The sequence below is a fragment of the Dasypus novemcinctus genome, chromosome 7 (genome assembly GCF_030445035.2).
Source record: "Dasypus novemcinctus isolate mDasNov1 chromosome 7, mDasNov1.1.hap2, whole genome shotgun sequence".
In the NCBI taxonomy this organism is placed as follows: Eukaryota; Metazoa; Chordata; class Mammalia; order Cingulata; family Dasypodidae; genus Dasypus; species Dasypus novemcinctus.
In genome coordinates this window covers 12,421,757-12,448,255 of record NC_080679.1, presented here as the reverse complement: position 1 = coordinate 12,448,255, position 26,499 = coordinate 12,421,757, and the positions used below count along the sequence as shown (strand labels likewise).

Genomic DNA, 26,499 nt, shown 5'->3' with positions numbered 1-26,499 from the left:
TTATTTCGAAAACTTCTGCGTTTAGTTCAGATGTATGCCGTCATCTTCCAGCAGAAGGTTATATTCAGAGATGGTTGTTCTTAATCACATGACATAGAAACCATTTTTTAATACTCAGATTTGCAGGTTCCTTATTAATGAATAGCTTTGACTTAAGCCTCACTGTCACGTTGTTTGTTCTCTGCATTTTAAAATTTTATAAAAATAATAAGCTGGATTGTCAGTAAATAAAAATACATAATCTTAAAAAAGTCAACAGTTATACAGGAAAACCAGAAGGCTATTATTAAAAAATATAAAGAACAATGACCAAATAATGGTATGAATAGTGAAAGTCCTGTTGATGTTGGGTAGGGGATTTACAGAGAATCCAATTGAAGAAGAGCTTTTGCAACTGAGCACAAATCTAAGGCTGGCCTTTTCGAGTATTGGAAACAAAGAGGAAAGCCTTATGAATCACATCGTTTCACACTATAAGGAAGTTCTTTTGATTCTGCCTTTTACTAATATGTAAATCTTGAAACTGCCTCTGCCTGTGGAATCAGACTCTCACAGCTCTGCAGTGGGTATGGTGCCAAGCCCATGCTGCCCCCGCCATCTCTGGCTTATGCTTCCCTGTCGCTGTATCTGGTGGGACCAAATGGGTGTGTTGGGGTCTGTAGTAGCTTCCCATAGTGCCACCTCAGCTGGAAAAGCTTCTAGCAGTTGGGCAGATGGCATTAATGGACTTAAATGCTGGTTTGGAGCATGTAAGACTTTTGCCTGAGAACAAGGAGGTTGGGATAGGAACTGACCCAGAAAGGCAGAGTCATAGCTGACCTAACAGAGAAGCAGGAAGGGCAGAGACCCACAGTTCCTGAAGGTCTTGTCATGTCCACATAATACAAATGTACCAGCAGCTAGTTAGGGACTCCTGGGTCATATCATCATCAGGCTTCCGTATGTGTAAGGTTTGTTCTGGGAGGCGAGGTTGAGCTCTTGGTCCTGGCCTGTTTTCATAAGTCACATGCTGCACGTCAGCAAGTCCCAAGGGTGACTTCAGGGTATTTATGTGCCCGTGAATTCTCTGGTCTCGAGTCTTCAGCCCATGCCTGATTCCTTCCAGCTTAGAGTGCTTAAATATTACATCTGTTCTTTACAGTGCCCAGATTTGATATCACAAAGGGGTGGGAAACAAGGGTCTGTCTGCAACAATCAGCCTAAGGAGCTTGCAGATCTAAAGGGTCTCTATTTTTCTCTCTCCTGCCCCTGGAAAGGAGACTTAGTTTTCCCCACACAGAAACCATTGGGTTTATGGGTTATCTGAGGTATTGGGAGGGTTGGGAGAATTTGGGGAGAATGGGCATCCCTCCTGCCTGGGGTTCAGACTAATGTCTTCTCCACAGAAGGATCTCGTTGCTGCATTTGACAATGGAGACCAGAAGATGTTCTTTGATTTGTGGGAGGAGCACATTCCCATTTCAGTCCGAGATGGCGACTCCCTTGTCCAGAAGTTGGAATTCTATCTGCACATCCATTTTGCCATCTATCTTCTGAAACACTCCCTAGGGAGACCTGTACGTTCCCTTTGTGATTTGGGTTAGTCTGAATGCTGTGTGAAAGAATGTTACCGGTTATGATTTCCAAATGAGTGTTAGTTTAATTTTGTATCTGTTTTATCACATTGCTTACAGGGCATAGGCATCTTGGGCATTGATGAATGACTTTCTGCCTCATTCCCAACAGTTTATTTTCTAATTTTATGGGGATTTAATATCATCTCTGTAATGAAAGCTTCATTGAATACCTCATGTTTTTTGGAAACTCAGCAAAATAAATTTCCTTGTTTGACAACTTAGTAGATACATGTGTGTCAAAGAGAACTCATTGAGATCACACTTGAGACCATATAGTAAAACGCCCATTTACATTTAAACTTAGTGGAAAAATGGTGTGTCTGTTTGTGGAAAGTCCACTTGAGTAATAAGTTGCATTTAGCTCCTGTAGTCTTCTTCCAGGTGTGTAAGGAAAAAATAATAAGCATTGCATTTCTTAAAAGTGCAGCAGTCAAAAGAGGACTTCATAGTGTAGGTGAAATGAGGTGTGCTGATTAGAACAGGCTCGTCTGTGTATTAGGCTGATAAGGCTAGTGAGTCAAGGGAGGAAAGTACTAAATTAGAAGGTGAGCAGCTCAACTCATCCAGGCTTCTCATTGAGGCCCAAGAGAAAATTGAGACCCTTGGAGGCAAATTCACATGCCCAAGTTTATACAGGGAATTCGTGGCGCAGAGCTTTCTTAGCACCATAAAGATGAGGAGTAATGATATGGAAACTTCTCTTTCAAAAAACTGTAATAAAGATATGCCTATTCACTCTTAGGAACCTCTTCTTAGGAAATTATCAGAATGTAGATCGATATTTATTTATAGCATCTGAAAGTAGAAACAATGTACTTGTCTAATAATGGCGGAATTGGTTAAATAAATGGATAGAGCCACAAGATGTGGTTTTGTCCTACCACTGAAAATGATGTTTATGAAGAATTTTAAGAACATGAATAAGCACCATATTAAACTATATAGATAGTTCTCTGATTTGCCTGAAAAAGTTCTAAGAAGGGGCGAAATTTGCGGTGAAGTTGGAGAGAGTTCACCTGCCAGGCCAGAGGTGGAAGACGGTGGCAATGTGGCTGAAACGAAAGAAACTGTGGGAGAGGGTGGGCAAACCGGTGACTGGGTATTGGGCAGAAGACCCAAAACAAGCATATTCCCTTCCTCACAGGACAAAGAGGAACAAGATGAGAGAACTTCTTATTTCAAAACCTACCTGGAGACCAAAGGGGCAGCACTGAGTCAGACCACGGAGTTTCTCCCTTTCTATGCCCTTCCTTTTGTTCCGAACCCTATGGTACACCCCTCATTTAAAGAACTCTTCCAGGTAAGTGACAGCCTTTGTCTCTTGGATGCTGGGAAACATTGCAAGTCTCACTTTGTGTGTGTTGGGGGTTTCTTAATGATGCTTTGAAAACCTGACATTTGCCTATATTATATTATATTTGCCTATATTAGAAAGAGTGTCAAAGGAGCAGATGTAGCTCAAGTGATTGGGCACATACTATCCATATATGAGGTCCTGGGTTTAATCCTCAATACTGCCTAAAAACAAAACAAAAAAGCAACTCTCACTGCGGAGTGGATGTAGCTCAGTGGTTGAATGCCTGTTTCCCTGTGCGAGGTCCTGGGTTCAATCCCCGGTACCTCCTAAGAAGTAATAAAAAATAAATAAATAAAATAAAATAAAATAAATTTAAAAAATAGAAGCGGATTTGGCTCAACTGATAGAGCGTCAGCCTACAACATGGGACTCCAGGGTTCAAACCCAGGGCCTCCTGACCCATGTGGTGAGCTGGCTCACACACAGTGCTGATGTGCACAAGGTGTGCTGTGCCACTCGGGTGTCCCCCACGTAGGGGAGCCCCACGCGCAAGGAGTGTGCCCCGTAAGGAGACCTGCCGTGTGCGAGAAAAGTGCAGCCTGCCCAGGAGTGGCGCCACACACACACTGAGAGCTGATGCAGCAAGATGACGCAACAAAAAAGCAATACAGATTCCCGATGCTGCTGACAAGAATACAAGCGGACATTATAGAACACACAGTGAATGGACACAGCAGACAACTCGGTGGGGGAGGGAAGGGGGGAGAAATAAATAAAAAAATCTTAAAATAATAATAATAATAAAATCAGTGTCAGATCTTTTACCTTTATGAAATTTTCTTGTATTTTGGTTGCACTAAAACCTTTAACCCAGACTGACATAAATACTTAAAAATATACTAGCCACCTAATTTGTACCATATATGCTTAAAGTTTTTTTTTTAATTACAGAAAAATCATGTAAAAAATACAGCATTCCCGTATACCCTATTGTCGAACTTTGCATTAGTGTGGTACTTTGTTACCATTGATGAAAGAATATTAAAATTGTACTATTAACTCTATAGTTCATAATTTACATTGGGTGTTATTTTTTCCCATATTCCACCCTATTATTAAGACCTTGTATCAGTGTGGTACATTTGTTATAATTCATGAAAGAACATTTTTATATTTGTATTTATTAACTATAGTCCATCTCAGCACCATTTTTTGAAGACTTTTCTTTCCCGATTCAGTGGATTTGGCAGCCTTGTCAAAAATCAATTGGCCGTAGATGTGAGGGTCTGTTTCTGAATACTCAATTCAATTCCATTGGTCAATATATCTATTCTTGTGCCAGTACCATGTTGTTCTGACCACATAGCTTTGTAATATGCTCTAAAGTCAGGAAATGAGTCCTGTAAATTCTTTCTTCTTTTTCAAGATGTTTTTTGGCTATTTGGGGCCCCTTACCCTTCCAAATAAATTTGATGATTGGCTTTTCTATTTCTGCAAAGTAGGCTTTTGGAATTTTGATTGGGAATGTGTTGAATCCATAAATCATTTTTGGGTAGTATTGCCATCTTAATGATATTTATTCTTCCAATCCATGACAATGAATGTCTTTCCATTTATTTAGGCCTTCTCTTGATTTCTTGCAGCAGTGTTTTGTAATTTTCTGTATACAAGTCCTTTCCTTGGTTAAGTTTATTCCTAAGTATTTGATTCTTTTGGTTGCTAATGCAAATGGAATTATTATTATTTTATTTCCATCACAGACTGCTAATTGCTAGTCTTTAGAAACCACTGATTTTTGCATGTTGATCTTATACCCCACCACTTTGCTGAATTCATTTATTAGCTCTAATAGCTTTGTTGTAGATTTTTTGGGGCTTTCTGTATATAGAATTATGTCACCTGCAAATAGTGAAGGTTTTACTTCTTCCTTTCCAATTTGAATGTCTTTTTTTCTTTTTCTTGTCTAACTACTCTGTTTAGAATTTTGAGTACAATGTTGAATAACAGTGGTGACAGTGGGCATCCTTGTCTTGTTTCAGATCTTAGAGGGAAAACTTTCAGTCTTTCACTATTGAGTATGATGTTAGCTGTAGGTTTTTGTATATGCCTTTTATCATGTTGAAAAAGTTTCCTTCTATTTCTGTTTTTTATAAGTGCTTTTTAATCAAGAAAGGATTCTGGATTTTGTCACATGCCTTTTTCTGCCTCAATTGAGATCATCATGTGGTTTTATTCCCTTTATTTTGTTAATGTGGTATATTACATTAATTAATTCTTATGCTGAACCAGCCTTGCATACCTGGGATAAAATCTACTTGATCATAGTATAATATTCTTTTAATGTGCTGTTGGAATCAATGTGCAAGTATTTTAGCTTCTATATTCATAAGAGAAATTGGTCTGTAATTTTCTTTTCTCATAGTATCTTTATCTGGCTTTAGTATTAGGGTGATGTTGGCTTCATAGAATGAGTTAGATATTGTTCCCTCTGCTCAGTTTTTTAGAAGAGTTTGAGTAGGATTGGTATTTATTCTTCTTGGAGTAATTGCTAGCATTCACCTGTGAAGCCATCTGGTCTTGGGCTTTTCTTTGTTGGGAGGTTGTTTTTTGTTTTGTTTTGTTTTGTTTTTAGGAGGTACCAGAAATTGAACCCAGGACCTCATGCATGCAAAACAGGCACTCAACCACTGAGCTATACCTGTTCTTGTATACTTTTAAAATACTTTCTTTGTGGTTACTCTGGGGTTTATGTTACACAACTACACCTAAACTTACTAATTTGAAAATATACCAATTTAGTTTCAATAGCATACATGTTCTCTGCTCCCATCTTCTGTTCCCCCTCTTTATGTTATTTCTGTCCCACTTTACGTCTTTATATTTCATGCCCATTATCAGGAAATAAACCTTTTTCTTGTTCAGTTGTATTCTGACTCTTATAAGAATTTACGAGTTACATATTGAGGATACAGTGCCATTGGATTTAGCATTTACCCTTTTAGTTACCCTTCCTGATAATCTTCATTCTTCACGCTACTCCAAACATTCTCTCCTGTCATTTCCTTTCAACCTGCAGAACTCATTTTAGAAATTCTTATAGGATAGGGGTTGTTGACAAACTTTTTCAGTGTATTTATCTATGAATATTTTAAACTGTCCCTCATTTTTGAAGGACAGTTTTTCCAGATAAAGATGTTTTGGCTGGGGGGAAGGTAATGCATTTACATGCTGAGTTTGGCTTAGAGAGTGGCCACATTTGAGCAAAATGGAGGCTCTCAGGAGATAACTCTTAGGCACCCCACAGCTGTAGGCCTAGTTCATATTGCAGGTGCACAGGTTCATAAGCATCATCATCAGTATCTAGGGCTCATTGTTGGACCATCCTTCTTTATTGGTCTTTGCCGTTGCACTTGGGGAATTGTTGCTGTTCCATTGGGGAATGTGATAGAGTTCCCCATGGGACATGACTCCTGGGGATGAGCCTCCCTGATGCCGAGGGATTACTAGAAAGAGACCTTGAATGAAAGGGTCAACTCAGACCAGCAGAATATCTCAACCTACATGTAGTATCAGGTGTTAAAAACTGCTTTTTGTAGGCACTCTTGGCTCCCTGGTGTGGTGGTTGATCTTCTTCACCTCCCTGTTAGCTGGCCAGGGTAAGTCCAATAAGCCAGAGGATAGGAGTTGCAAGTCTGCTGAGGCTCAGGGCCTTGCTGTCATATGGACAGTCCAGAGATTCAGGTCTCCTGAGTATATACCAAAACAAATGCCAGCCATAGGCATTTATTGGACCAATAGGTCCAATAAAAGTGATAGAAGAGGCATGTGTAAAACGGTCATATCTGAGTCAACTCCATCACACTCAGGAACACAAATTCCAAAGTAGGGCCAACTGACATGGCCCTGAACTCCAGAGCCATCTGCCATGACCATAGAACCTGCAGGTCTCCGGTAGCCCTCAGGAGAACCAGTACCTAGGTTTCTATCTACTTTGGCTAGAAAATTGCATCCATCATCCATGTGGCATCTAAGCCTCCTCTTGATGTAGAGGGGGACTGGACATAACCATCCCAGGGTCCACAGGATGGAGGAATAGAGTATGGATTAGAGTGAACTTACTGGTGTTCTGTTGGGGAACTATTGTGATTAGTAATGGAAGAAATTGTAATATTGATGTGGAGAAAGTGGCCACGGTAGCTGCTGATGGTAGGGAGAGGGAAGAAGAGATATGATGTGGGCGCTTTTTCAGGATTTGGAGTTGTCTTGGGTGGTGCTGCAGGAACAGATGCTGGACATTGTGTGCCCTGCCATGGCCCACTGGGTGGAATGGGAGAGACTACAATGTAGACCACTGTCCATGTGGTGCAGCAGTGCTCCAAAATGTATTCACCAGGTGCGGTGAATGTGCCATGATGATGGAAGAGGTGGTTGATGTGGTCGAGTCGGGTAGGGGGGGTGGGGGGTATATGGGGATCTCATATTTTTTTAATATAACATTTAAAAGAAAAAAACTGAAAAACTGCTTTTTGACCTTGGATAAAAGGGGGAAATGGAAAGGACAAATGAGTTTATATGGCTATGAGTCTCCAAAAAAGAGTCGGGAGGTCATCAGAGGGATCGTGCTTATGCACGCCCTAGCAGGGTCCCAGAGACAGACAAAGTAGATACAAGTCCAGGTACTGGTTTTCCTGAGGGCTACAGAGACCCACAGGTTCTGTGGTCATGGCAGATGACTCTGAAGTTCAGTGCCATGTCAGTTGGCCCTTCTTTGGAGTTTGTGGTCCTGAGTGTGATGGAGCTGGACTCAGATGTGACCTTTTACACATGCCTCTTCTGTTACTTTTATCGGACCTGTGGTTGGTGCTGGGGTTGGTGTATACTCAGGAGACCTGAATCTCTGGACTGTCCATATGACAGCCAGGCCCTGAGCCTCAGCAGACTTGCAACTCCTACACTCTGGTTTATTGGACTTACCCTGGCCAGCTAACAGGGAGGTGAAGAAGATCAACCACCACACCAGGGAGCCAAGAGTGCCTACAACTGCAAGCAGGAGAATTGCACCCATCATCCATGTGGAACCTAAGCCCCCTCTTGATGTAGAGGAGGACTGGACATAACCATCCCAGGGTCCACAGGATGGAGAAATAGAGTATGGATTAGAGTGGACTTACTGATATTCTACTATGGAACTATTGTGATTAGTAATGGAAGAAATTGTAGCATTGATGTGGAGAAAGTGGCCACGGTAGCTGCTGATGGTAGGGAGAGGGAAGAAGAGATATGATGTGGGGGTATTTTCAGGACTTGGAGTTGTCCTGGGTGGTACTGCAAGGACAGATGCTGGACATTATATATCCTGCCATGGCCTACTGGGTGGACTGGGGCAGAGTGTAAACTACAATGTAAACCACTATCTATGTGGTGCAGCAGTGCTCCAAAATGTATTCACCAGGTGCAATGAATGTCCCATGATGATGAAAAGGGTGGTTGATGTGGGAGGAGTGGGATGAGGGGGTGAGGGGTATATGGGGACCTCATATTTTTTTAATGTAACATTTTTTTTTAAATAAAAAGAGGAAAAAAAACATTTTTTGGCTGGCAGTTTTTCTCTTTCAGTACCTTAAATAAACTACCACCTTCCCATATCCATGGTTTCTGATCAGAAATTGGCACTTAGTCTTATTGAGAATCCCTTGTATGTGATGAATCACTTTTTTCTTGCTGCTTTCAGAATTCTCTATCTTTGACATTTGACATTCTGATTAGTGTCTCAGAGTAGATATATTAAGATTTATTGTATTTGCTGAGTATGTTGTGCTTCCTGCACATTAATGTCTTTCATAAGAGTTGGGAAATTTTGGATAATTATTTCCTCAAATATTCTTTCTGCCCCTTTTCCCTTCTCTTCTCCTTCTGGGACATCCATGATACATATGTTTGTGTGCTTTGTGCTGTCGCTTGAATCCCTGAGACACTGCTTGATTTTTTTCTGTTCTTTACCTGCTCTTCTGATAGTATGATTTCAATTTTCCTGTCCTCTAGTTCACTCATTTTTTTTTCTGCCTGTTCAAATCTTCTGTTGTATACTTCTAATGTGTTTTTAATCTCTATTATTGTGCCTTTCATCCCCATAATTTCTATGTTTCTTTTTATACTTTCAAGTTCTTCTTTATGCTCACACAGTGTCTTCTTAATATACGTTAGCTCTAAATCTATATTTCCCTTCATCTCCTTGAATTGATTTAGAAGATTTGTTTGAATTTCTTTGATTAGTTGTTCCAAATTCTGTGTCTTCTCTCAAGTGTTTTTCTTTCCCCTGAAGTTTTACTTTGTTCCCTTGATGGATCCATATCTTCCTGTTTCTTAATGTGGCTTGTAGTTTTTGGCTGATATCTAGGCATCACATTATCTTGATGAGTTAACTCTAAAGGTCAGTGTCTCCTCTTGTCTAGGGTTTTATTATTGATTGGCCTTGTGCTAAGGCTCTTCTTTGCTGCTTGGCCCAACTTATTCTAGATCTTTAGAATAGCCCATGTTTAATTATTCAGATTTTCTCAGTTCTTCTTCTGATTCTTGCCCTGGATATGTGGTATAATTTTTAAGATTATACTTATTGTGCAATTAATTGTTTCACTTTCAGGAGAAAGCTTCCTTTCCTCTGCTCCTTCTCCAGGAATCTTGATATTCTCTGTTTGTTTCTGTGCAGAATTTTCTCCCCAGCTCCTGTGATTTGTTTAAATTCTTTCCTTCACTCAGTGCTCCCTTTTCCTTACCCTTTTCATTTCTGGGACCCACATGTCTTTTTCTTTTTTCCTGTGAGGCTTTCTGCCTCCAGTTTCTTTCCCATTAGGATATCCCACCCTGGGGAACCCGATGGGGTCAATCCAGAAGGTGGGTCACTCCAGAAAAGTCCATTTTGTTTTTAGGTGGTCCAGCCAGCAGAAACTGGATTGAGTGTGTGCACCTCTTGCCAACAGTTCCGCTGCTGCTAACCTCCATCCGCTGGGGTCCCTTTTGTATGCAGTGCAACTCAGTGGCCTGTGTTTTGCCCTGGTTCTCTGCAGACGTAGGTCCCTGTGCCTGGACATTGTTGGGATTCTCACTCGCTGCTGTGAATGGCTCAGTTCTCTGCATCCAGGGCTGGAGGAACCTGGGCTGTGCTGTCCTGTCTCTGCACAACTCCTAAGCTGTGTGGGACAAAATGAGGGGGAGGGGGGCGCACTGGCAGGGCCGCTATGGAAATTTCCTACCTGATCTTGGAGGTTATTTTTCTTTTTCTTTAATTCAGCATTTTTAGAGTCCCCCTTCAGTCTCTCTTGTCCTCTAGAGCAAGAGGGATTTTTACCTTTTTATTAATTGATTCTGAGGGAAGATTTTTCCAGGGGAAATCTTACATCCCCGTGTTGATGACGTCCTGTACCACATGTACTTTTCAGTTGAAAATGGAAAATTAGTAGCCTGAAATAAAATAGTCTTATTTTATAGTTAGCGGCCATATATCTTTTTATTTGTATTAAAATTCTCACTTGTTTGGCATATATCTAATCACCTGATTGTTTTCTGTTATTTCCATCAAGCTATTTGCTGGTAGCTCTTTTAATCATTATACTTCTTTTTTTTAAAGATTTATTTATTTTTTTTATTTCTCTCCCCTTTCCTGCCCCATCCCCAGTTGTCTACTCTCTGTGTCCATTCACTGTGTGTTCTTCTGTGTCCACTTGTGTTCTTTTTTTATATTTTTTATTTTAATTAGAACGTTACATTAAAAAAACATGAGGTTCCCATATAACCCACACCCCACTCCCCCATCCCAATCATTTTTGTAAATTGTATGTTTTTGAAGATACATACAAAACAAAAAAGGTTATATTATAAAAAACATAAGAAGTTCCCATATACCCCCCCATCCCCCACCCCACTCCTCCCACACCAACAACCTCCCCCATCATTGTGGCACACTCATTGCACTCGGCAACGCTTGTATTCTTGTCAGTGGCACCTGGAATCTGTGTTTCTTTTTGTTGTGTCATCTTTCTGTGTCAGCTCTCCATGTGTGCGGCGCCACTCCTGGGCAGGCTGCACTTTTTTCACGCTGGGCGGCTCTGCTTACGGAGCGTACTCCTTGCATGTGGGGCTCCCCTATGTGGGGGACACCCTCGCATGGCACAGCACTCCTTTCGCACATCAGCACTGCGCATAGGCCAGCTCATCACACTGGTCAGGAGGCCCTGGGTGTGAACCCTGGACCTCCCATGTAGTAGGCAGACGCTCTATCTGTTGAACCAAATCTGCTTCCCTATACTTCATTTTAATTGATATTTCAGGGTAACATCTTTTAACAACATTTGCCCATTATTGTAATTTTTGTTGTCTTCCAAAAATTAAGATGCCCCACTGGGAGGATTATTGAAATGCATTTTAGAGACTGAAATAATTTTGATATAATTAAATTGCTTTTTCTAAAGACCTCCCTCTATTTCCAGTAATCTATATGGGGCTCTCCTGCTACTGAACAATTGATGCAGTTGTTCTTCTAAATGCTAGGACATTTCAGTTTCCTATTTAGCTATGATTCTGTGAAATGGCTTTCCTCCCTTCTGAATACTAGCTGCCAAACTGAAGGTCAGTTAGTTGACTGATTTCATCAAAGGTATAGGGTAGCCAAGTTGAATTTTGGGCTTTATTTTTCTTGGTCCATCTGAACCTTCCTCTCCTAGAGGACTGGAGAAGTAAAACGGGAATATGATGAAACTTGAAAGAGAACAATGTATTTTCTCACAGTGAAGACTTCTGTTTGTGAAAGTTATGACACAGCCATGTTGAGAAAGCCTTAGGTCAAGGTGAGGTGTTGCTGAGAGAGTCAGAGACGGGACCGGCTTGGGCTGCAGCAGCCTGCCCTTGGATTTGGCACTCCCTGGCAGATCTTGGATACTTGATTCTGATGCTTTAATGAACCTAGTGACTTTAAATATTCATGGAGATTCATTTTATTCCAAGTTTTTGCCTTTTACCTTTCTCTGTATATATTATTATAATAGTTATCATAGGTATTTTAGCATGCACACATAATAAAGTGTAAAATTAGTACCTCTCTGTTCTCTTCCTGAACCTTACAAGGACCTTAGAATGCATTAACTCATCCCTTTCCCAATTTATGTGCTGTTGTTGTAAAGTATTTTAATTATGTATTTTAACCCTACAAATTAGACATCGCTATTATTTTATACAGAGTGTATAGAGATTTACCCTTGTATTTACCAGATTTTTCCTTATATTCCATTTTGCATTGACATTGAGAACCACCTGTTTGGAATCATATTCTTAAAAATCTCTTTTAGTGAGAGTCTCTTCTTTCAGTTCTTGTTTGTCTGAAGAAGCCTTTCTCACACAAAGTTTAGAATACTAGGTTTAGAGTTTTTTTCTCTTAGTACATTTAAGATATTACATTGTCTTCCAGCTCCAATTGTTGCTGTTTTGAAGTTGGCTGTTAGTCTAATTGCTGTTCCTTTGTAAGTCATCTGTTTTTATCTCTTTGAGATTTTATCGTTTCATGATGGTGTGTCTAGGATAGATTTCTATTTTTACTTGGGATTTTTGTGCTTCCTGTGTTTGAGGTTTTGTGTCTTGAACTGATGTAGGCTATTGGTGGGGGGGGGGGCTGGTCATCTCTTCATAAATAACCTGACTGAGCTGTGCATTTGGGACAGTGAGAACTGCAGCCCCTGCCCCCCTGCCCCCTCTTCCGCCCTTGGTAACCACGACAACAACTCCAGTCCAGGAGAAACAGTTTAGCAATGCAAACTCTATAAATTTTAAATATTCAGGGAAAATGCAAACCAAATGTGCTAAAAGCTTATCTAGAATGTATGAAGTCCATGCTAAAGCTTACCTACGATGTGGAAGATATATGTTAATTCAAGCTTATTGAGCACTAAAAAAAAGAACCATTGGGCCCCTTCTCTGTATAAAAGTAACTCAAAAAACTTGTTCGGGGCTCAGATTTTGAATGAGAAGCTCTGAACCTAGCTGGCCGTAAATAAATCCTTTTTCCTTCCCAACATTATTCCTGAGTCTTGGCCTTTCTATACGCAAATAATTGAACCTCTCTCGACTTCTGCAACAGAACAACTCTGGGAAATTCTCAGTCTTTTTCTTTTTGGTACTAGGGTCAGGGATTGAACCCCGGACCTTGTATATGGGAAGCCGGTGCTCAGCCACTGAGCCACATCAGCTTCCCTGAGTTGGTTCTTTTGTTTGCTTGTTGTTTGTTTTCTTGTTTTTAGGGGACACCGGGGACTGAACCCAGGACCTCCCGTGTGGGAAGCTGGTGCTCAGCTGCTTAAGCCACATCTGCTCCCCATAATTCTTTTTTTTTTTTTTTTTTGAGAGGCCACGGATTGAACCCTGGACCTCATATGTGGGAAACCAGTGCTCAGCTGAAACACTGAGCCACATCACTCCCTCTAATCTTGACATAATGGGGTACTGGAGGCTTCTGTCCTTAGTCCTGATCAAGGTGGGCATTGTTATGGAAATGAATCCCTTTCTTTGGGAAACTTTCAGTAATTTCATGGTAACTGCTTATGTTATGCCTACTGGTGCCATGGACACCCAAACTGTGTGGGTTATTTTCAGTATTCAACCTAATAAGGTTACTTGTCATGCTGATAGTTAAATCACTGAAATATTCAAATTGTCTACTTTTTTCTTGTTTATGAAAAAGCTCTGTACTTTCCTTCAGCTGCTGGTACTTGGATCTTCTGTACTGAATTGGTCAGATGTCCTAAAGCCTGTTTTCACAGCATCGCATCACTGGCAAGACTTCTTGCTTTTGGTGACAGTAACTCTGACCAGGCTCTTTAACCTAATGTATTTATCACCTTGACGATGCCGTCTGTTTCATGATTTAACACTTCTATTTTTGTTTGTTTTTTCCTTCAGGATTCTTGGACTCCAGAATTAAGGTTGAAGTTGGAAAAGTTTCTGGCTTTAATTTTCAAAGCTAGTAAAACGCCTAAGCTTTTAACACTGTATGTATCCTTTTGATGCAAATAGAGACCACCTGCTATTTTTAGAGTAGATTCTATCAGAGTGTTACCTGAATATTTGCAAGGTGAGTGCAGCATTAATGGGAGGCTGTGCTGAGGCTGTGCAAGTCAGCTGCTGTGGTATGGGCTCTCTGAAACTTAGCTAGGGTCTTATTTTTTTGTCATGGGCTAGAAGCTGTCTTGGTAGGAAAAAAAAGTCTGTCTTTTTGGAAAAGAATCCTTGGAATAATTGTCCTTTGACATAAGAGGATCAGTCAACCACTTTTAAGGCCTTGAGGCTATGGCATTTGGATGAGGACTGTGTAACTTGTCGTTCATATCAGAACTTTTTTTTTTAGCACTTTATTGAGGTATAATTATGTACCATTAAATTAACCTAATGTAAGTGTACAGCTCAGTGGCTGTTATTAAATGTATGGAGTGGTGCAACCACTACCATAATCTGATTCGAATTGGAACACTTTTGAGAGTGAAAAGGGACACTGGACGGGTACCAGGACCCCAGGAAGAGCGAATGTGAGGGCACGGTGACCACTGTGGGAGACTGAATTTCCCAAAGCCCGTTAGTCTTTAAAGACACTTGTCTCTTTTTTATTCTGAGCAAGAATATACCAAGAGTTAATAAGTTATCTCATAACAGGAATATAGCATTTTGAATTGCAAAGTTGCTGCTTGTTCTGTTGTGTTTAAATTAATGAACTATTTAGTCTGCTTTGCTGCATAATTCCATTCCCTTCTTTTCTATCTCTAGCTCATTCAACTCCCTTTTTATAATTTAAACTCTTTTGTCACTTCTTAGCCTTTAGTGAGTGCTCCTCGTTGCCTGCATTCACATCTTTCGCCCAGCCTCAAAACTGTCCACAGTCAAACTGAACTACAACCTCTGTTCTCATCTCCTGATGGCTTTTGTTCCCATACTTCCTTCTACCCTAGAATATTGTGATGGTGGTATGTCCAAGCCATTTTCCTCCCAGATTTATTTATATAAATATGGCAGCTTTCTGTGAAATTGGGAAACATTTCCAACTTAAGATTCTTTTAATACTTTTAAAAACAGTATTTCTCAGTTTAAAACTTTTAATGTGTGCTATGTTAATCAACAGAAATTATTTTACATGGTAAAGTATATTAATTATATTAAGAGTATGTAAGTATATTAGTATTATTGACTTCATGGGAAAATTATGAGGATTGAATTAAAACAGTCTGGCACATAGTAAGTGCATGATAAATGTTAGCTGTTTTATAGTTTGTAAGTACTTGTTATCTCTCATCCTATTTGACATGTGTTGAAGCAGATAGTAAAATATAGTAGTGAACTGTAAATGTGATTCTTTTCTTTCCCTTGTTACTTAGAAATATTTGCAGTTCAGATCCACAACACCTTTATTAAACTTCTGCTCTGAGTTAAATAATATTCTTGGAATTAAGGATACAAAGAAAAGGGTCACGACATGGTTCTCTTAGCCAAGTTGGAGTTTCAAACAATAAAATGGGAATTTGTGAGGTAGGCAGAGTGAGGAGTGGGAATTCCAGGTAGAGGGAACAGCCTGTGCAAAGACACTGAGTCAGTGTGTTTGGGAGACTGTAAAGAATCCAGTATTGCCAAAGCAGAAGGATTGAGATAGAGCAAGTCAGAGACTAGGCAGGGGTCAGGCCACAAAGATTTGTGTGAGGTCCTGTAAGTAATGAAGAGTCTTTGAAATTTTTTAAGTGGGAGAATGACATGGTCATACTTACACTGAAAAAAAAAACAGTAGGGGAGCAGGTGTAGCTCAGTGGTTGAGCACCTTCTTCTCATGTGAGAGGTCCTGGGCTCAATCCCCAGTACCTCCTAAAAATAAAACAAAACAGTAACAACACTCTTTTTCTCGCTATTATAAAAGTGATACATATTCCTTTATAGAAAATTTGGAAAACACAGAAATGTATTTATACATACATATACCCCAAAGCGTGTCATATACACAATAAATGTGGATAGATAGATAGATGTGTATGTATTTAATATTTTTACCAAGTGCAGAGAACATATTCCCCATATCCTTAAATGTTCTTCAAAAGCAGATTGTTTCCTCAAAAGGTTAACCATAAGAGTTACCATATGACCCAGCAATTATCCACTCTGCTCCAAAAGAAATGAAAACAAACATTCACATAAGACTTTTGCGCAAATGTTCACAGCAGCATTATTCACAATTGCCAAAAACTGAAAATAGTCCAAATATCTACCTGGTGATGAATGGATAAACACAATGTGGTCTGTCTATACCATGGAATATTATCTGGTAGCAAAATGAATGGAATTCCAATACACACTATAACATGGACAAAAACATTATGCTGAGTGAAAGAAGCCAGATCAAAGATCACCTATTGATTCCATTGGTAAGAAAGGTCCAGAATAGGCAAATCCATAGAGACAAAATAAATAAGTGGTTGCTAGGGACTGAGAGAATGGGAGAATGGGAGTAACTGCTAATGGGTTTCTTTTTGGGGTGATGAGAATGTTTTAAAATTGATTATGGCAATTGCTGTGCAACCCTGTAAATAGACTAAAAACCTTAGAAATGTACACTTTAAATGGGTGAATTTTGTAGTATATGAATTATATCTTCATCAAACATTACCAAAAACATTTTAAAAAACCCAAAACAAACCAGGTTAAATAATTGGCCTCTGGTCCTGCAACCAGAGATCCAGCCCAGGCATTCTGCCTCCTGAGTCTGTGAACGGAACCTCTGGGCTCTGGTGGTCTCATCCCATCTCAGTTTCCATAGGATAAAGCTTTAAAAATGAAGTTATGGAGTTTCAAGAGTATGAATTCAAGTTTGCATTTTTTGTAGACCGTTTTAGGAGCAGTAGGGAAGGGCTTTTGAAAGGGAGCAAAGAGGCCAGTTAGGAGGCTGTTGAAACAGTGCGAGGCTTGGACTCACACAGGAATGATTGAGATGGAGAGAAGAGGATTTATTTGGAAGTGAGTCATCCAAATATTGAGAAGTCAGTAACTGTCATAGCTATTTATAGCAACATTTGGCTGCTGGCTTCTTGTCTTGAGAATTCTGTTTTGCCACACTGAGGTTCTTTCTTAAATTGGTCACGCAATGGGAGATACCCTACCTTATCTGAACATCTGTTTTCCTGAACTTCTTTTTCATCCCAGAAGGAGAATGGACAAAGTAACAAAGGTAAATCACCTATATTAAAATGTATATAAGGACTCTTGCCAACTCAGGTTTCTAGTAGTGAGCTAGGGATTGAGAGAGAGTATTCATGGACTTGACAAATGACGCCTTTAAAAGTCAGTGTTTATGAAGCGCTTTGCAGCCATGTGTCTCTGATTCCTTGAGGCCCACTTTTCAGGATGGCTGGTACTGTGGGCTCCATTTTGTTTACCAGATAGCTAAGACATGGAGAAAGGAAGAGAATCCAAGTAATATCCCCAAGGGAGGTAACTGCAGAAGCACAGTTAGGAGACACAGCACCACATTTATCTAGATAGAACTAGCCAAATGGGGCCTTATCTCAGCAGCAGTCTGGAGTACTTGGTCTTTTGTTTTTTAATTTTTAAAATTTATTTTTTTAAAGATGTATTTTTTATTTACCTTATTTTTCTTTTTCTCCCTTCCCGCAGATGGTTCACTCCTCTGTCTGCTCATTGTTTGCTCACCTTCTCCAGGAGGGACCGGGAACTGAACCCGGGACCTCCCACAGGAGAGGGGAGTGCCCAACAGGCTGAGCCACATCCCCTCCAGGAGGCTGCGGCCTCTGCTTGTGGCCTCTGCTTGTTGCAGTGGGGCGGATCTGGCTCTCTGGATGGGAGGCGACATCTGCTTGTCTTCTTTTATGAGGCCCCAGGACCCAAACCTGGGACCTCCCATGTGGTAGGCAGGCACCCAAGTGGCTGAGCCACATCCACTACTCCGTTTTGTTTTTTTAATGTATTTTTTATTAGAGAAGTTGTGAATGTACGAAACAATCACGCATCATGTGCAGACTCCCATTTAACAGCCCTCCACCACCACCTTACATTGTTGTGGAACATTTGTTACGGGTTCTGGAAGGACATCATGAGACTGTTACCACTAACAGTTGTCCATAGTGTACATTTGGTGTATATTTTTTCCATACCCCCTTTTATTGACACCATGTGGAGAAATTGTTCTTATAAAGCATTTCCATTTTTTTTTTTTTTTAACAAAGTAGAAATTCCAATCTGAAGTGGTTTATTTGTTACAAGACATGAAAGTCTTTTTTTTTCAAAAAGAGAATGTATTTTTACATAAATCTACAACAGAGAATTTAAATGTAGAAAAAATAAACACTCTTCAGCGCCCCGGTGCTGCAGGGCCAGCGCCTCTCCCTTCACAGGAGCAGCCCTGACACAGAACAGAACCAGCGCCTGGGCCTTCTGGGGGCTCCAAAAGCAGCACCCTGACATGCAGCCGCTTCCCGTCCAAACTGGCCAATCCGAGGTTTTTAGCATAAAGTGATGTTTTTCTGTGGTCAGTAATTTTTACCAGTAGTGTGTGTTTTTCAGTAAGGTGCAAAGCTCATAGGAAGTTGGTGGTCACAGCTGGGGATTTTGCCTGAGTTTATCTTTGAAGCCACATTATGAAATTGTGGCCGTCAGGAAGAGCCTACGTCTTTGAGTGTTGGTGGCCTGTTCCTCCGTTCCCAGCCGGTGGAGTTTCACTATAGGGAATTGATCTTTTGTGCCATAACATTTCACATTTGCCCTTTTCAAAGCAGAGTAATATTAGAGAGGATTTCAGAACTTCCTGGCACTGTTTTGCCGTGCTTCTTTTGAGAGTTATGGTTTTGTAAAGAAAGGAAGTATTCATCACTTATTTAGCTCTTTGCCAGCAGTCGATAAGCAAGCAGTGCTTCAGATTTGATGGAGCTCTGGGAGGTTCAGCCGGGGAGGGCTGCGCCCTGGTTGCAGCCGCGCCTCCCCCCGCCTGCCCCCCTGAGCTCTTCTCTGTGTGTGGCTGGCTGCCCCCACCTGCAGCACTCATGGAATTCTTCCCCTCCATCCCCTGCCTGGCGGCAGAGGGAGGTACCGGGTTACGGGAGTGCCTCCTGGGGTCAACCTGGAGGGCCTGAGGTTGCCAGCTGCTCTCTGGCTTTAGCGCCAGCCTGGAGCTCCCTGGGGCTGCCCTACTCAGCAGCATGGCTGATCTCCAGGCTAGGGCCCCAACGGCCTCTGCGGCGCTTCACCTGCTCCTTGAGGTGTTAGCACGTCCTGTCCTTGGCTGGGGTGTGCTCTGGGCCCGCTTTCTCACACCCAACACTGTTGGGCCTCTTGAACCCAGCATGGCATTTGGATCTTGCCCTGCAACTCCTCGAAATGCACCTTCACCCCACTGTTCTGTTGCTGCATAATGAGCCACTCCAAACGTTGTGGCATAAAACAACAGCGTTCATTTATTATCATCATCGCCTGCCATCATCACCATCCTCCGTGGTTTGGTGTCCTGGCTCAGTGAGGCAGTTCTCCCTTGGGGTCTCACATGGGCTGGCATCTTGAGAGCTTTGTCCTGCACACTGATAGATCCCATGGTCAAGGCTGGCCATCAGCTGGGCTCTTAGCAGAGGCCCGTCACTAGAAGATCTACCCTGTGGCTCGGTTCCCAGGGCAAGCGTCCCCGGGAGAGCCAGGTGGGAGCCTCTGAAGTCACTCGTCATTTCTGCTGCATCTTCTTCCTTAAAAGCAAATTCTAAGGCCAGCCTGTACTTCAAAGAAGGGGACTTCCGCTCCACCTCTTGTTCGGGAGGAGTTCAAAGAATTTGCAGACACTTTAAAACTACCACCTCTCCCACATCCTTTGGGCCCCAGAGAACTGCCCTAGGTCTGGTTTGAATCTGCTAAGCCCCTGGTCAAATTTAGCCTTTGGCCTCCTAGGCACCGGGGAAGGGAAGACTGGTGAGAAACTTCTCTGAGTCCTGAGTTTCTGTCAGCTCCTGTCACCGCCACTCTCCCTTGCAGTTTTGAGGCTAGCTTTCTGCAAGGAACCACTTAGGCCTCTGAAAAGCAGCCCATCCTGCAGTGAAGATACGCATAGGAGGGATAGTACAAATGGAGGAGCCTGAGTTTTTCTACAGATCTTTCTGCAGGGAGACCAGTGTTGGCAAGCCTTCTTTACATGTGATCTGATAGTTTTCTGTGGCTAGCCAGGCAGAATGTCTGGTGGAGTTGAGTCTGGCAAGCCCAGTCTGTGGCTGAATAAACTTGTGACACAGTCTTACTGCCAAGATCAGAGATACACCAACAGGGCCCTTGTTGGCGGGACTCTGGCCTCTTTTAGTTGCTGCAACAACCACAAGACACAGACACACCCCCAATTTAATTTGATGTGTTTGGGTAAAATTATCCTATGAGACTTGCTGGAAGATGTTTCATGGATAAAGGACACTTTCCATAAGCTTTTGAAGAAGGCAAAAAAAGTGCTTAGAGTGGAAAATTCTCCCAGAACCCATAAAACACACCAAACAATGGTGTTTAGAATGAAAACTTAGGTTGACAGTATAGCACAAAGATTTTATTTTCACCTAGCCATTTTAAAAGGACACAGAAATTTCTGATATTTGTAGGTTTGGCCCCTTCAGAACATGAGCTACTGCTCATATTCTAGAGGTCAAAGATCTAAATGTTTTTTTTAAAAATGATGACCTATATTCTTTTTTTTTTTCCTAAAGATTTATTATTTATTTATTTCTCTCCTCTTCCCTCCTCCCCCCCCCCGTTGTCTGCTCTCTATGTCCATTCACTGTGTGTTCTTCTGTGTCCACCTGTATTCTTGTCAGTGGCACTGGAAATCTGTGTCTCTTTTTGTTGCATCATCTTGCTGCATCAGCTCTCCATGTATGCAGTGCCACTCCAGGGCAGGCTGCGTTTTTTTTGTGCAGGGCTGCTCTCCTTACGGGGCGCACTCCTTGCGCGTGGGGGTCCTCTACGCGGGGGGCACCCCTGTGTGGCACGGCACTTCTTGCGTGCATCAGCACTGCGCGTGGGCCAGCTCACCACATGGACCACCTGTTTTTGAACCCTGGACCTCCTATGTGATAGGCAGATGCTCTATCAGGTGAGCCAAATCTGCTTCCCCTATATTAATTGTAAGTTAGGACTTTCTTCATCTACTGTTTGTGGATTACCAAAGTAGCAAAGAACCAGTTTATATCTAAATACAAAGAAGAGAGTGTGTATCATACTGTAACGATTGAGTGATTTTAGGTTTTTATATTAAGTTAAAAAGACAATTCCATATTTTAATATTTATCATTTTGTCTTGAGGAGCCAAAGGGGCTCTCAAATTAAACTCTCATTAAACTCTCATTTTTTAAAAATGCAGAGAAAGCTTGGCTTCTTGGCTGAGGAGAGATTTACATCACTTTTGTTACTGATTCATTGCGTGCTGGAATTATAGGAAACTTTGTACAACTTTAACTGACATACTTTTAGTTGCATATATCTCTTGTTTAAAACTTGGCTTGCAGTTCTGTGGACTTTTGCACAGACTTCTGCCAGTAGTTTTGAAATATGAAGAGTCTCAATTAATTTTACTGGCATGACTAAGACAGTTCTATTAAAATAACCTGGAATTTCTAATAAGACATCTCCTTAAAAGCTGAAGTCTTGCATGGCCAGGCATCTTGGCTTAGTGGTCATTGTCTCGTAAAGCTTTAGACAGGGAAAAAAGTCAAAGTTCTGTTTAATGCTCTGAAAAACAATTGATATCTTTTGAGTCGTTCCCCAAATAGCTTACAGTAACAGCCAGGTCCTGTTTCTAGCCAACTAACATGTCTTCAGGGCGATGTCTCTGGAGAGCAGGTTGTTTCTGTTAAGTGGTCACGAACATTTCAACCCGCTTGCCTATTTTTTTTTTTTTTGATTCCTGTAGGCTGCTGGATGTTAGGTTTCTCTTCTCTCAGACATGCTATATTTTGAAATTGCCCTAAATTCCAATTCTGGGTTTCTAAGACCAGAGTTCTACAAACATTCCCTTATATTTAGTTGATTGCAAAATGAATTTCTGTGAGGAAGAATTCCTTTGTGTAGTCCCCCTTAAAGAGGGACCACTCTGGTGACATTTACATGGATGATCTGGGAGGTCATTGGCCCAACTAAAGGGTTTCAGTCCTTCATTCATCATGTGCCACTTGACATATGTTGAGTAAGTTTGCTCAGAAGCTCTTTAATATGTATTGCCATTAAATGGATTATGAGTATTCTGTAGAATTTTCAATGTTGGAAGTTTTAATTTATCTAATTTTGAGTTTTGTACACATAAGAAAGCTTTAAAAATACTTAGCAAAATTTTAACACACTGGGAGAAGCAGGAAGAAGGTCATGACCCCTTCTCCCTAATAATGTTAAGGAGAAGCTTAACAAATGATTTCCAGGAATGGTCTCTAGTGGTTCAAGTACTGGATGTAAGTTCTAGGCCAGATGATAGTTTAAAGTTGTCTTTCAGTACTAAGATTTGATGGTGCTGAGTAATAATAATTGTAGTAGTTCATTTTCATGTGATATTTTAATGAGATTTAGAGTTTTATTAGATTTTATTGTGAATATATGCTTCTGCACACTAGCACGTAATTGTGAAATGTGAAATTATTTTGAAATACAGTTCAAAGGTAGGAGACCCTTGTAGCCATTTAGGACATAAACTAAGAAGAATGAATAATTTAGGACAATGGTTCTCAGACTTGTGATATGCTTCAGAGCCACTGGGAAGTTTGTTGAAAATATAGATGCTTAGACCCCACCCAAAATCTACAGAATCAGAATCTCTGAGGGCGTGGCCTGATTGGTTTTATTTTTAACACATTTTTTAGATGATTCTGATATATTACAAAGTTTACATACCATTGCTTCAGGATGTAACCTTTCTGCCACCTTTTCAAACTATCCACATGCACAGAAATACATTTAGAAAATGTTGACCCATTTTCATGAAATAATAATAGTTACCACTTATTGGTTACCTGTGATGGGCCATTCTACTAGGCACTTTGAAAGTATGTTCTCATTTAATCCTCACAGTAATCCTTCAAGGTAATTATAATTTTATAGATTAAGAAGTGAGAACCAAAAGTTAAATATCTTGTCTAAGGTTGCCCAGCAAGAAAATAGTAGAATTAGATTTTAAGCCCAAGTCTTTATAATTTTTTTTTTTTTGAGAAGTTCTGAGTTGACAAAATAATCCCATACAGGATTTCCATATATTGTCCTACCACCATCTTACATTGTTGTGATGCTTTTGTTACAGTTGATGAAAGAATATCATCATAATACCATGCTGTCAATAGTCCATAGCTTATATTTGGTGTATTTTCCCCACAAACCATTCTATTAACACCATGTATTAGTATTGTGTATTTGTCATAGTTCATGAGAGAATATTCTCAGATTTGTACTGTTAACCACCGTACATCATTCACTACAGGGTTCCCTGTGTTATACGGTTCCCTGCCTTGTACAGTCCATCCAAAGTAGACCCTCAGTGGCTCTCAGTTTCATCACAAGGTTGTGCTGTCACCAGCTCGGTTCATTTCAGAACGTTTTCGTTACTCCAAAAGGAAAAATCCCTTACCCCCTTAACACTGCCCCCATTCTTGACCCTTAGCATTGGTATAGTGCCTTCTTTGCCATAATATTTGTAAAAATATTACTGTTAACTATAGTCTCTGTCACATTAGTTATGTTTTTCCGTGTATCGCCATATTCTTTTAATTAATTTATTTTTATTATTACTATTTTTTAATTTCTCTCCCCTTCCCCGCCCCCCCAGTTGTCTGTTCTCTGTGTCCATTCGCTGTGTGTTCTTCTGTGTCCGCTTGTATTCTTGTCAGCAGCACCCAGAATCTGTGTTTCTTTTTGTTGCGTCATCTTGCTGCGTCAGCTCTCTGTGTGTGCGGTGCCACTCCTGGACAGGCTGCACTTTTTTCACGCTGGGTGGCACTCCGTACGGGGCTCACTCCTTGCACGTGGGGCTCCCCCACGTGGGGGACACCCCTGCGTGGCAGGGCACTCCTTGTGCACATCAGCACTGCATGTGGGCCAGCTCATCACACGGGTCAGGAGGCCCTGGGTTTGAACCTTGGACCTCCCATGTGGTAGACGGATGCCCTATTGGTTGGGCCAAATCCGCTTCCCTCCATATTCTTAACACTTTGTAATAGAAAAACATTCTTGCGTTTATACTGTTAACCACAATTGTCACCACTGACTAGGTTTTTATAAATTTTAAATATGTCTCTGTCTACACGAAACATGGCCTAAAACGAAGACTTTAAATATTGCACAGTGCCTGAATGACGTCAGTCGTGAGTTAGTTGGGCTTGGGAGCAGCACTATTTCCTTCCATCCAAAACATAGTCTTCAAGGGAAGGGGAAAAGTAGGATAGGGCAGAGATGTGCTGACACCAAGGGAGGTTGAAACGTCACCTACGCCACCTGTTCCTGGGATGGCTTGGCCATCGGTCCCACCAGGCCGGGGGTGGGGTGGGGCATGGGGCTTCCAAGCTGGACCCTTCCAAGGCTGCCTGCTCTGAGGCCTGGATGGGAGAGGGGAGCTCTGTGCGCTCTTAAGCTGGCAGAGCGGGCACCTGGAATCTTATTCCGGATTCTAGTTTTTCTCATACCTGTCAAGCCGTCCTGCAGATATATGACTTGTCCCCCAGTTAACTTCACAGGGCAAAAACAGGGAAGAGGACACAGGTGTGGCTCAGCTAATTCCATGTGCTGAGTATAGAAGGAAACGATTTTGTTTCTTATACATAGAAAGAAGAACTAAAAGAAGTTGCGTGGGGTTCAGTCAAGGAAATAGATTTTGTTAGGAAAACCAGCAATGGTTCAGTTGAACATGCAGAAACAAGAAATGTAAAATCAGTGATTTCAAAGCACTTTGTGTAAAGAAATAGAAGTACAGTGTCAAACATGAATTTTCAAGTTCATTGTTTCAGCAAAATATTCTGGCAGGAGGCATGGGAGTCCTTTGAAAACAATATAATTTTAAAAACTTTTTATGGGGCTTTTGTTGCTGTTCTTCTGTTTGGTTTTAATGTAAATTGTCTCCCTAGAAATGTTGCAGCAGCTTCACCAGCAGCTGGTGGAAGCAGAGCGTCGGTCAATGACATACCTGAGACGATACAGCAAGATCCAGGCAGACTACCACAATCTCATTGGGGTCACAGCGGAGCTGGTGGACTCGCTAGAGGCCACGGTCAGTGGCAAGATGGTAAGGACCAAATGCACCTCTGTCTGTTTGAAGGAAATGAAGTATTCTGGGCACGGGCTGTGTTGCTATAGGATCCTGGCCACTCCCAAGCCAGGGGAACCTGCTTCTGCCTCCATTCAGGAGCTCATGTGTGTTTTGAATATGGAAACCACATTTTCAAGCTGATTTTAATCATGCTGCTTGCAATGTTTTATCTCTTCTTCCCAATACATCTACCATGTATTATTTTCGACCTTATTCTTTTTTTTTTTTTTAGATTTTATTGATTTATTTATTTCTCTTCCCCCCCCTCTCCCCCCCCGCCCACCCCGGTTGTCTGTTCTGTGTCTTTTTGCGGAATCTTCTTCTTTGTCCGCTTTTGTTGTTGTCAGCGGCATGGGAATCTGTGTTTCTTTTTTTTTTGCTGCGTCATCTTGTATCAGCTCTCTGTGTGTGTGGCACCATTCCTGGGCAGGCTGCACTTTGTTTTGCACTGGGTGGCTCTCCTTATGGGGGCACTACTTGCATGTGGGGCTCCCCTACGCGGGGGACACCCCTGCATGGCAGGGCACTTCTTGCGCGCATCAGCACTGCGCATGGGCCAGCTCCACACAGGTCAAGGAGGCCCGGGGTTTGAACCTCATACCTTCCATGTGATAGACAGACGCCCTAACCACTGGGCCAAGTCCACTGCCTCGACCTTATTCTTAAGAATAGGTTGAATTATTTGGCAACAGGAAAAAAAATTATGTGATGTCATAAAAGTGGGGGCAAAATACTGGGCTGGTCTGTAGGAAAGCCATTGATTGGCAGATACTGATTTTGTATTCACCTATATTTCTGAATCCTATTCATCTGACAGGGTTTTTGGTAGATTTTCTTGTATTCTAGATTGATAATTGTATCATCTGCAAATAATGATATTTTTGGTCTATTTTTCCCCTTATTTATCATAACTTTTCCCCCTTGTCTCAGTACATTGGCTAAGACCCATGGGACATGGTTGAATGATGTGATTTTATGTCCTTCTCTTATTCCTGACATTAATGGAAGTGGCTCTAGTGTTTCACTTGAAAAAAAAAATTAAGACAATAAAATCTCTGTGTGGAGATGTGAAGTTGTTTTTTCCTTTTTAAAAAAATTGAGATAATTGTGGATTAGCATGCAGTTATAAGAAGTAGTTCAGAGAATCCCAAGTACACATTGCTCAGTTTCCCCCAATGGTTATATTTTGTAAAACTCTAGTGCAATATCACAAACAAAGTGTAGACAGTGATGCAATCAACCTATTTTATTCAGATTTATTCAGTTTTACT

General features: G+C 41.2%; 1 protein-coding gene across 4 annotated transcripts in view; it reads left to right on the top strand.

Annotated features, from left to right (window-relative positions):
* ARMC9 (armadillo repeat containing 9) overlaps positions 1 to 26,499 on the top strand; it is a 142,982-nt gene that overhangs the window by 13,282 nt on the left and 103,201 nt on the right. For all 4 annotated transcript variants that reach the window (XM_058299898.2, XM_058299899.2, XM_058299897.2 and 1 more), the window contains 5 exons: positions 1,386 to 1,556; positions 2,761 to 2,916; positions 13,855 to 13,947; positions 17,125 to 17,149; positions 25,047 to 25,204. In XM_058299898.2, the coding sequence (XP_058155881.1) occupies positions 1,386 to 1,556; positions 2,761 to 2,916; positions 13,855 to 13,947; positions 17,125 to 17,149; positions 25,047 to 25,204 (603 nt within the window). The remainder of the gene's footprint in view (positions 1 to 1,385; positions 1,557 to 2,760; positions 2,917 to 13,854; positions 13,948 to 17,124; positions 17,150 to 25,046; positions 25,205 to 26,499) is intronic.